This window comes from Herpailurus yagouaroundi, unplaced genomic scaffold (assembly GCF_014898765.1).
Source record: "Herpailurus yagouaroundi ecotype Mexico unplaced genomic scaffold, PumYag 29, whole genome shotgun sequence".
Taxonomy (NCBI): domain Eukaryota; kingdom Metazoa; phylum Chordata; class Mammalia; order Carnivora; family Felidae; genus Herpailurus; species Herpailurus yagouaroundi.
Window position 1 is genome coordinate 79,486,309 of NW_024412377.1, and position 12,255 is coordinate 79,498,563.

General features: G+C 41.7%; 1 protein-coding gene across 4 annotated transcripts in view; it reads left to right on the forward strand.

Annotated features, from left to right (window-relative positions):
* Positions 1 to 1,172: 1,172 nt before the first annotated feature.
* CHD1 (chromodomain helicase DNA binding protein 1) overlaps positions 1,173 to 12,255 on the forward strand; it is an 80,752-nt gene continuing 69,669 nt past the window's right edge. For 3 of the 4 annotated variants that reach the window (XM_040447814.1, XM_040447831.1, XM_040447841.1), the window contains exons 1-3: positions 1,173 to 1,283; positions 3,370 to 3,565; positions 10,128 to 10,185. In XM_040447814.1, coding sequence (XP_040303748.1) covers positions 3,517 to 3,565; positions 10,128 to 10,185 — 107 coding nt within the window. In that variant the 5' untranslated portion in view covers positions 1,173 to 1,283; positions 3,370 to 3,516. The remainder of the gene's footprint in view (positions 1,284 to 3,369; positions 3,566 to 10,127; positions 10,186 to 12,255) is intronic. The other variant, XM_040447822.1, reaches the window with a different exon arrangement.

A 12,255-nucleotide genomic window follows, 5' to 3' on the forward strand; every position in this document is an offset into this window, starting at 1 on the left:
AGAAAGGTAGTAAAAGCTTTTTACTGAACCAGGCAAGGGATACCCACAAATGAAGAAGAGTTATAGGAGGTCAATAACCCCGTCTCTATTTTTCTCCGTCTCCTCAGGTGCTCCGCCCGTTCGGATCAACAGCCACCCCCCCACCCCGAGGGAGCTTGTGTCGCAGTTCGCCTAAGCGTAGTAGGCGGCGGGAGGTGACCACAGTTGCCCAACAGTTGGGTTCCCAGGCTGCCTGGTGTGACGCACAGCCCCTCCACACCCCTCCGGACAGGCGCTCTGTCTGGTCCGGGAGCCCGAGGGAGATGCGATTCGAGGCCTGGGCAACCGGACCGCACGCAAGACCCTGCTCCCTCCGCGTATCCACCTCGGACCTCCCGCTGCACCCCCAGGCCCAATGTGGTTTTTAGCATTTCCCTAGCCCCCCTTCCCTCCGCCCGCTTCCCCGATAGCTTCTCAGTCTCTTCGCCGCGAGGTCCTTGCGCAACGTTCCAAGTGACAGCAGCGTCCATACCCGCTCGGAGCGGGCCTGCAGCTCCCACTTCCCGGAATTCAATTCCGGGCCTCTAAGGGAGGGCGCCGGAGCAAGGATCAGCAGCCCACGGCCGTGGCCAGAGTCCTGCGGCCTCCGCGCGGCCGGCGTGCGCGCCCCCAACCGTGAGCGTGCGCGCCTCACTCTCCGTCCGCCTCAGCACCAATAGCTTTCCTTCTACACCCCACGGCTCCACAACGTAGCCCCTCCCACCGTCCGCGCGCCAGCCGGAGGTGTTTGGCGTGCGCGCGCCCGTTCGCCCGCCGGCCCGCCTCGCGCCGAGTGGGGAAGGGGAGTGAGCAGAGGCGCTTACGTCGCGCGGGAGGCGGAGGCGACGACGACCTCGGTGGTGGTGGCGGCGGAGGCGGCTACGACGGAGACGGTTGCGCTCGCTCTCTCGGCGTCATGGCGGCTGCCGGGAGCCGATAAGCGGCGGGAGCGGGTGCGCGCGCGTGGCCGCGGCGACGAAGACGGCTCGTTACTTCTCGCTTTTGCTGCCTTAGCCGTTGGTGCTTCAATAATGAATTGATTGTTGGATCCGCTCCGCAGGGGATCGCGCGTTGGTGCCGCGGCCCGGGGCTTCCCCTTCCCCTCCGCGTCCTTCCCCTTCCCCCTCCCCCTCGCGGACTCCGGCTTACCCCGAGACGCCCGGAGCCCGAGGACTCACTCGGCGGCGGAGACGCGGGCCCGGGCGCGGGGGAGGCCGCTGATCCGGGTGGGCTCTCTCCGCCCCGCGAAGCCTGCACGCCCGCCGGTAAGAAAGGGGGTGGCGGGCGGGTCAGGATGTGGCGGGGAGGACGGGAGCCGGCCAGGCGGAGGGCGGGGGCGGCGCGGCGCCCGGGCGGCGGCCCAGCGGCCGGGCGCCGGGCGAAGGCCGGGCCGCTCTGCGAGGGCCGGCGGTGGCTGACGGGCTCGGAGCACAGGGGGCGTGTGAGTGGTGAGCGCAGGCCGGCGCCGAGGAGCGCATCCTAGCGCAGGACGGGCGGGCAGCTGGGCAGTCGAGCCCGGGCCTCCTCGGCTTGGGGCTGGCCGGGCCGCGAGGGGAGAGCTGCAAGGATCGAGCGGCAAGCACTTGCCCGGTGCGTTGGTCCCGCCGCGACCCGGGCTCCCAGCACGTGGGGAGCGGCGGGGAGGGGGAGGGGGCGGCGGCCCGGGCGAGCCCGGGAGGGCGCGGGGCGGGTCTGCGGGAAGTTTGAGGCGGGAAGAGAGACTCTGGGACCGGGATGAAGGCCCAGAGAAGGACGGGGCTGGAGTGGGGTCGTGTGCGTCTGGTTGGGAGGCTGCTTGAAGCGAAGCTGCGAAGTATAGATGAGGGAGGGGGAAGGTTTCCAACCTCCTTTCGAGTACCGCTTTGAAAACTTCGCAGGAGTGAAGCAACTGTGAAAAGACGGGGCGCAGAGAAGGAAGATTGAAGAGGTTTAGCCACTTAGGGAAGAGTCATTGTTAAGACGCGTGAAAGGCACCAGAGAGCTGCGTGCGCTTGGAGCTTCACAACTTAAGGTTGTGAGAAGGGTCTCAGAAAGAGGACTTACTCCGACAGGGAAGATGGGGGGGGGGGGGGAAGGAAGTTACAATGTACGGAGAAAGCCATTTTGAGGGGCGAAAAGAAGGTGAAAAGGAAATAACGAAAAGATGAGTGAACTTTCTCGATGAAGAGAGACTTTCGAGAAAGAGAGGCGGTTTATTAAGTAGCTGGATTTTTAAGACCTAATTGTTTTATGGTGTAAAGCTCTTTGACTAGTTGGAATTAATATTTAGCGTTAAGAATAAATGTTGCGTGGAATGGTTACTTTTTGGATGACCAGTTCTTGCAAAGAGTCTACTGGACTGTAGTCTCTGGAGAATTACAATCCCAGTGAAGATGCAGAGTTTGCTCTGATTGAGTTGGCAACAGCATATTTTCCCCCTCTTTTTTGTGGAGTGGAAATAATCGTAGGAGTAAATTCTCTTTGCTGAGGTCGGCGGACAGCTCTGCTTTCAGTCGCCTGTCTCGGTACTTTCTGGCTGGGGAAGGATCTGACGTCTCCTTCCCCCGCTTCTTCCTCTCCCTCCCCTGCCAGAGATCTCCTTTGTTTATTCGTGGATGGCTTGTAGGTGACTCTCCACTGTTGTGCTGAAATCTTGAAAGGTGGAAATGCTGTGTCTTGGCTCGTGATTTCTACCCCAAGCCCCTTTTCTTAAATAATCCTAGTGTATATTACCTTTTTTGTTGTTGTTTTTGAATGGAACCCTGCAAGCCCAAACTGGATAAATATTATTTAAATTTTATCATTCCACTCTCGGTTTACCTGTGAAAGAACACAATTGTTTTGACCTATACATTTTTCTCTAAGATTATGTGATACCCTTTTATTCTGTTCTTAATGTGAGCATTTTCAAAACTTTTTCTCACTCAAGTACAAGAAGTTCTTGATAATAGGAATTAGTGCTTGATTAAGTTTTTCCCCTTCATTTGTTTGACCAAGTATCCATTAAGACTTCATTTTCGGTTCTTGGGAAACATATACATGTATGTATAGGTTATGTACTATCACTTTGCTTTAGTTATCTGTTTATAATGTCTATATATGTGTATTGACACACAGTTTTAGTCTAAAAGTTTTGTCATTCCACAAATATTTTAATTTCGTCTGTCAAAAATAAGCAATAGTGTGCTAAATTCTAGTAAGTAGGCAGGAGTGTAGTTAGTAGAAGCCTAAGCATTTTGAGTGAAAGACTCCTACTCCTTCCTTACCATCTCTGATTTAATTGGCCTAGGTAGATTTGTATAAGTTCTAAATAGATGGATTTATCTTTTTTTCTACAGGATATTTTCTTAACTTTCTTAATATTTTTTTTAGGTGAATCAGAACGGCCCCAGGAAGCCTGTGAATGTTGGAAAGAATTCATCTGTGAATTTTTGATGTTTAAGGAGTTCATATTTGTATTCATCTTTTTAACTGGGAAGATTTGTGTTTTATTTTAAAACTTCTTGATATTTACAATGAATGGACACAGCGATGAAGAAAGTGTTAGAAACAGTAGTGGAGAATCAAGGTAAGCACTTTATTATCAAGTATGTATTATGAAGAGAATGTAAACTTGTGTGACTCTTTAGTTTTCCTAATAGGTGGCAGAGTTTTCAGATCAAATTCTTCCTCTTAGTTATCCAAACAGTTAAAAGTTTCTCATACGCTTTGTCGATAATACAGGTTTTCATTTTTTTTTTCATTGAGATGTACAAAGAAGAATTTAAATACAGAAAGTTTAGGTGACTTAAATCTCTTTGGTGGTTTATATTGTTTGGGTCAATTAATGAACTAGAGCAAGTAAAAAGAAACATTTAAATTGATTTGCCTATTAGTGCACTCTCCAAATAAAGGCAGCAAGAAGTTCTTTACTTACTTTTTCCCAGGATTTTGTTTTCTATACCTGTCCTGTCCAGTATAGGAGCCACTAGCCACATATTGCTATTTAAATTTAAACTATTTAAAATTACAGAATATTCAAAATTCATTTACACAGTCATGCTCAACACAATTCAAGTGCTTAAAGCCATATGTGGTTAATGGCTACCATGGTGTATTGTGCACATAGAAAACCTTTCCCTCACTGCAAAAGTTCTTTTGGGCAACACCATTCTGGACATCTGTTAAAGTATTGTTGCAACCCTTTTTCTCCTCTATTTTCTTTTTAAATTTGAGTTTTAATTATATACGAATGAGTAACTTGGGCCATGTCTTTGCAAAGAAGATATAGTTAATGGGAATAAGCCATACTAAGCCGTTTGAATGTGTAAGAAACCTCTTAAATACAAAGACTCTTTAAATTCTTCTGTAGCCCCCTAATTTTGAGTTATCTGCACATTGATACAGCCCACATAGTTATGTGTACTTATCAGTAGAGATCAGGAATGTGAGCATTAGAGTCAGACTACCTGATTACTTTTCCCAGTTCTCCTTATTAGCAGTGTCAGGGAAAATTATGTTACCTCTGAGGTTTTGATTTTTCACTTACAGATGGGTATTACAATATTGTTTATTTTATTTAAAATTGAGAATAAGTGAGGTGTTCTATGTACAGGTCTTAAAATAGTTCCCGATATAATGAGCACTCAATATTTGCTTATTATAATTAGCATCATGTTTTATGTACCATAGGATACTACATAACTGGAACGTTAAATTACAGTAGTGGAGAAATGTGATGGACAAGAAACAGGAAAGTTTTGGCAGTTGGGAGGGTTTCAGAAAAAATGTTGGATAGAAAATGAGAAAATGAAGCAGTGGTATAAGTATTTGACTTGAAACTTGGTATTTTCTGGTCATGTTAGGTAGGGTTTATCAGCTTTCACAGGCAGACTATTTAGATAACAAGAACATAGAGAAAAAAGAGCAGTTATGGAAAGCAGCATTATTTAGTTGAATAGGTATGGTATCAACATTACAAAACCTGAGTTGACAACTCTGTGTTAACTTCTTTCTCAACTGTAAAAAAAAAAAAGACTTAAATGATTTTGAAGTTTCATCCTACCACTTAATTTACAAAGTATAATAACGTATCAGACAACGGAGTTCCAGAATCACCAGAGTTGAGAGGTTAAATTATAAGAGTTGTGAATCTCATCTTTGATTCATATCTCTATAGCTGTATTAACTGTATTAAGTGATTAGAAGAGTCACCTTGTCCACATTCTTTTATTCATCAGTGAGCAATGAAATGGTTAACAGAAATATCTAGAGAATACCCAGGAATTTAATAAACTACTCACAAAATAGGAAATAAGACTCGTGAGAGTAAATCTTATAGTTGAGTATTCAGATAGATCTTGTGCTTTTACGCTGTGAGCCCTTATTGCTCCAATCATGTTTTATGTATTTTGCTGCCATATCCAAAGCAAAAAAGGAGTAGTGGTAAGTCAGATTTGGTAGTATAAAGTGAAAAAAAAACCCTGTGAAATCAGATTCACTTAAAGCAATCTTTTATATGTATACTTATTTAAAATAATTGCAAATCATATTCTCTAATTATTCTGAGTCATTATTTCTAGTGTATAAGTTTTATGTGCTTCTGGGAAGCAAGTTATCTTGTTCTTGCAACTGCCTTGGTGTTATCAGAAGGAGGGAGACCTGCTTCTAATTTGCTTTCATTTTCTTCCTTATTGGTGTTATGCTATCCTTTTCCTTTGCTCTAGTGTCATTGTTACCAACCCTCAGTCACCATCACCCCAGAAAAAAAGTTTTTATATTAAGGCAGTACAGAGAAGGGAGATTGTGCCTAGTTAAGAGTGAGGATATGAATTTATATGTAGGGGGATTTCTTGCAGAAACAAAATGTAATTATGAATATTAATATAGGGTTGAAAGAGGAGAAATACACTCTGCTTTTAAAGTTGATATACATTGTAAATAGTTTTTAAGGTAAAATTTGATTTTTATTAGCTAGAAGTTTTAAATGTACTTGTGCTTTAGATTTTTTTTTTCTTTGTGGAGGTTCCATTTGTTTCATGAAATAAAATTAAGCAAGTAGCCATTTGACAATTTTGGTTGGTATAATTAGCTTTCTACTGAAAGTTTTTTTTATTCTTGTCATGTGGAAAGGTATCTATGACCATTGACTGAAAGGAGGAAGAATACACAGGAAGATGTCTCTTTGGCTATGCTATAACTGACAATTTTGAAACTTATTTACTAAGAAATGTGGGTCAGGATGCACCTGCACATCAGTTTAAACTCAGCATAAAGTTTATTGTATAACTGAAGTTAAGCTTTCTACAGATGATATTGGAAGATTTCAAAGCATCAATTCCCAGCTGTGTGGATTTGAGAAAAAACAAAACAAAACAAAAACACAGGCCCGCCCCCCCCCCCCGCAGGTTTTCCAAATCCTAGTTAGACTTTTTATTTTAAAATTCTCTTGAATGATGATTTAATCCAGAAATAGATTTGTGGATGAAGACCAGAAATATATAGTCACATTTTGCTAATTTTTAGATGATTACTACATGCTTAATCCTCAGAAGAATTTCTCTCCTTGGCCTGCAGATTAAATTTTTAATAATCTAGAATTGTTCATGTAAATTTGATTATGTATTTGAATCACCTTAATTAGCAAACTATGCTCTTGAAAAATTTTTAGAGTGAGGGAAATTGTTGGTGATGTGCTACAGTGGTCTTAAGCATTTACACTTAATGTATGTCTGGCAATTGAGCTTTATCAACCTTACTCTTAAAATTCTTTGGATTTCAACTTTTAAAGTGTTTTGTATAACTATTAAGTAGGAAATACTATCAATGAAAAGTTTCCAACTGAAAATCTCCTTTTGTAGAAACTCACAGTTCTTAAGAGGCTTTTTAAAAGACTTTCAGAAGCCCTGTAGTCTAAAGGACCTGTTAATTTTTTTTTTGATGTTTATTTATTTTTGAAGAAGAGAGAGACAGAGCATGACGGGGGAGGGGCAGAGAAAGAGGGAGACGCAGAATTCTAAGCTGGCTCCAGGCTCTGAGCTATCAGCATGGAGCCTGCCCCGTGCGGGGCCAAACTCCAGAACCTGGAGATCATGACCTGAGCCAAAGTCAGAGGCTTAACCTACTGAGCCACCTAGGCACCCCTAGGACCTGTTAAATTTAAGGAACACCCAAGTTAAAGTTAACTTAGACACAGGCCATGTTGGTTTTTTTACCATATATTTATTTGTTAGTGTCTTGTTGAAAACTATTGTGGTATACCATTTTTGGAAACATTGCATTTATGTACACACATTCCAGAAAGTTTTCTTGCATCAAAACAGTTTTTTTCACTAAGTAAATTTGAATAATTTTTAAAGACAATACTAGTGAAAATGGTATTTTCTAAGTTTCTTTGCATTTATCTCCGTTTTAAAAAAGAATTCATTCTTAATTTTTTTTTTTTAATGTTTATTTACTTTGGGACAGAAAGAGAGCAAGTGGAGGAGGGGCAGAGAGAGAGAGGGGGAGAGAGAGAGAGAGAGAGAGAGAGAGAGAGAGAGAGAGAGAGAGAATCCCAAGCAGGGTCTGCAGTGTCACTGCAGAGCCCCACATGGGGCTGGATCCCACTGACCTTGAGATCTTGACCTGAGCTGACATCACGAGGTGTGCACTTAACTGACTGAGCCACCTAGGAGCCCCTCAGTTCATTCATAAATTTCAAAAGGTTGTGCTAAGAAACATTTTCCCATGATGTCATTATTTGCAGGAAAGTACAGCTCTTTTATGCCATATTCTGTTAATCCCTGTTTTTCAGCTCTGTATATACTGTCTTCATCTTTTCCTGTTAGTTTTTTCTTTCCTCAAATATTCTGTATGTGCTACTTAATCTAAGATCATTTCTTACATTTTGAAAATTCAATAAACCATTATCCAGGAGCTTCAGCAATAGGTTATCTCTTTCTAAGTAGAATTTATTGAATTAAAATTTTCATAGTGTTTCCTAGGATGGTTGTTAATCTAGATTACGATAAAGTGTTTACTTATAACTGGTAAGGATAAGACAACTGTATATGATTTGACTTTCATTTTTTTTTTTTTAATTTTTTTTTCAACATTTATTTATTTTTGGGACAGAGAGAGACACAGCATGAACGGGGGAGGGGCAGAGAGAGAGGGAGACACAGAATCGGAAACAGGCTCCAGGCTCTGAGCCATCAGCCCAGAGCCCGACGCGGGGCTCGAACTCATGGACCGCGAGATCGTGACCTGGCTGAAGTCGGACGCTCAACCGACTGCGCCACCCAGGCGCCCCTGATTTGACTTTCAAATACATTACTTTTATCTGCATAGGCATGAGATAGTGTGGAGACAGACATTAATTTGTAATTGCCCCTTCTTATACTGTTTACATAGTTGTTTGTTTAAGGACTTGGTGACTGGTAGGTTATATCTGGTACAGTTCTGTATTTAAAAATAAAGAGTATTTCTTTGTGGTGAAGAGATAAAGAATAGATGGAAAAAATTTTCTTACCTTTTTTACAGAAAATTAAAAAAAAAAACATAAATAGAAAAGTTAAAGCTCCAGTTGTGGTCCTTGGACCAGTAGCATCACCTGGGAGCTTGTTTGAAATGTACAACCTTGGCCTTCCCCCATCCCCACCCTCAGCCCTCCTGAATCAGAATCTTCATTTTAACAAGATTTGCAAGTGATAACGTGTTCGTATTAAATTCATATGTATGTAGATGAAGCTTTTTGCCTGGAGTCATTCAGTGCCTTGCTATTTTTTTTGTTATTGAACTTGTTGTTATTATACATGCTTTCTGCCCCCCCCTCCCCCGGGACCCCCAAAAGGGGGGGGGATGGCCCATGCCAGCAAGAGGTTGAATACATTTCATATCTCTTGAAACAATATTAATGGCATGCAGTAATTATTGAGCTCTTATTCTTACTGAGGCAGGCATGGTGCACATAGTGCACAGTGTATTACATGAATTTATCATAGTTCATTCTCATAAAATTCCTGTGATGTATGCAGTATTATGATTCCTACTCTCCAGAAGGGGAAACCAGATTTTTAGCCATTTTTAAAAATCTTTTTTAAAAAACTACTAACTAAATTCCACACTTTACTTGGATTTCATTGGTTTTTCCATCAATGCCACTTCTGTTCCAGGATTCAATCCAGGGTACCATGTTGCATTTAGTTGTCAACTGTCCCCAGTATCCTCTGGTCTGTGAGAGTTTGTGTCTTTCCTTGATATCCTTAACAGTCTTGATAAGTGCTGGCCAGGTATCCTATAGAATATCCCCCAATTTAAATTTTTCTGATGTTTTATTAGGGTAAACCGGGGTTATCAGTTTTTAGAAAGAATATCACAGAGATGAAGTGCTCTTCTAGTCACATAGTATGGGAAGCATTAATAGCCACATGATATTACTGATGATGTTAACCTTCATCACTTAGCCAATGTAATATTTGCCATACTTCTCCAGTTAAAGTTACTGTTTTTTTCCTTCCATACTGTATTCTTTGGAAGCAAGGTACTATATGTCCAGCCGTCTCTCACATGGCTGGGGGGAAGGTTGGAATTAAGTTCCATCTCCTGCAGGGAGGGACTATCTACATATATTAAATAGAATTCTTCTGTAAAGAACTCTTCTCTTCGATTTATTCAGTCATTCATTTATATGAGCCTGGACTTTCATGTATATGTATTTTATACTTTGGATTATAATCCAGTAAATTATTTATTCTGTTGCTCAGGTTATTCTAGCCTTGCCCATTGGGAACTGACTTTCAAGTTAGCCACTGTATCCTTGTTACATACTTCTATCCTTTTGCACTAGAACCAGCCAGTTTTCCAAAGAGCTCTGGATCCTTTTGTTGGAGACAAGGGTATTAGAAACCAAGGTTTGGGTGCTAGGTATGCTCGTTACTATGCAGTTATCACTGCTTCCACGTCCTCTCAGTGGAAAAAGCAGACAGAGCTATGTAGGATATGTATGTATACTAAACTACCTATATCTGCCTATCTGTAGTTTCAGTGTCTATCAGTATGCATGTTAAGGTAAACATGAGTTCGTACTGATGTCTCCAACTCTAATTCTATACTACAGGATTCATCCTAACCTTCCTTTCTTGCTCCTTTATAACTTCAATCTCCTTCAGAGAGAAAGCTGGCTCCTACCATCCACCATCCCATCATGCACTTCAAGCTCATATACAGGTAAAGCAGTTTCAGAATTTTTAGGCCATACTCCCAGAAGAAAAGAATTATCAGCTAGAATACAGTGTTTATGTATCGTATTTACACAGTTGGTAATATATTTAGCTTTACAGTTTCTAGTCAAAACACTGTTTTCTAAAGTTACTAAAGTTAGCTTCTTCCTCCCACCCCCTTCAGTGTGGTTGTCATAAATTTGTAATAAAGTTAGATTCATTTGGCACAGTTTACATTCCATTCTGTGTTCGTCAGTCACATGGGTTGATTTTTTTTTAATTTGCATATATTACATTTTCTCTGTGATGTACAGTTTTATGAGTTTTGACAAATGCACAGAATCATTTATCCTCCACCCCGTTACTATACAGAATGATTTTTTCACCCTAAAAGTTCTCCTGTGTCCCAGATATACTGAATCAGAATTTTCATTTTAACAAGATTCCCAGAAGATTTGTATGCATATTAAGTTCATGTGCATATAGGAGAAGCTATTTATCTGGAATCATTCAGTATCTTGCCATATTTAAAAATTATAAATTAACTTGAAGAAAGATTATTATGATTTAGAGGTGATAATGGAATAGCTAGGTATTAAGGCACAGTGAAGTGAATACACTCAAATTCATGGAACATATAGGTATACAAGTGAGGTGAAAAAAAATGGAATTACTGGAGTAAATAATAGGCTATAGGGAAAGTTTTCATGGAGCTCTTCAACTTTTGTAATCTTGATGATAAGAAATGATGTAGTTTGGAAAGAAAGGGAGAACAAATGGTATATATTCAGTAGTGGGATGGAGAGGAAAGTTTTTGCAGAGGTCATAGTCCCCCAATAAATAAGTATAAGTTCCTAATAAAGAGAATGTGTTGGACCTGCTACCTTTGCAGTTCTTTACTCTGACGTTTAGTCCCAAATGAAGGAAGGAGAGAAAAGAACTATAGCTGAATAAATGCAACGTGTATTTTTTTAAATGTTTATTTGAAGAGAGAGAGAGAGCACATGTGTGCATGCAAATAAGTGCCAGCAGGGAAGGGAGGGAGAGAAGGAGAGAGAGAGAGAGAGAGAGAGAGAGAGAGAGAGAGAGAGAGAGAGAGAAAATCCCAAACAGGCTCCACGCTCAACTGGAAGGCAGACATGGGCTTGGTCTCACAACCTTGAGATCATAACCTGAGCCGAAATCAAGAGTCAGACGCTTAACTAGCTGAGCCACACAGGAGCCCCAAATGCATCATGTACTGAGAGAAAATCGCTCATGTGAATAGACTGGTCAGAACCACTGGTTTAAGGAGATAGTCTAGAAATTTATTGTACCAGAATCAAGTTCTTAATGTATGAATGACTGAGAAAATTGCTGTTTATAATTAAGGATATATTATCTGTCACTGTGATAGGAGGTGATTACTTAGTCAACTTTAAGTAAATTGTAAACTGTATTTGAAAGTTCTTTGGTGTGGATGTATTGAGATCTAAGTTATCATTGAGATTAAAGTACAAAGACATGGAAAGTTTTGTCTAAACAGTACTGGTTTCTGGCATCCAATGTCTACAGTAACTCTCGGAGATGAGCCATAAGGCACAAAAATAGTGGGGAGCCCCTTCCCTCCCTCTCTCCCCCTCCCCCCTTCTTTCCCTCCCTCCATCCCTCCTTCCTTTCTCTCCCTCCCTCCTTCCTTTCTTTTTCTTTTTTCTTTTTTTCTTTCAAGAGGGAGAGAAAGAGAATTCCAAGCAGGCTCTGTGCTGCCAGTGTAGAGGCCACCACAAGGCTTGAACTCATGAACCGTGAGATCATGACCTAAGATGAAACCAAGAGTCGGATGCCTAACCAACTGAGCCACCCAGGTGCCCCTAAGTCAAGTATTGGCAGTGTCAGGTGGTTATAGTCGATACAAACAGAATGAGAGCGTGCATCAATTTGAAGGTAGGAGACAGAGAAGTTTAATTGTAAGACAAATGGTTAGTTTCTACATCAAGCCCAATGTCAGAATGAAATTTTTTATTGTTGTTTTTTAAAGAGATCATGTAAAACCCTGATGATCTTAGATTTTATATGTTAAAAGTCTTGATAATGGGGC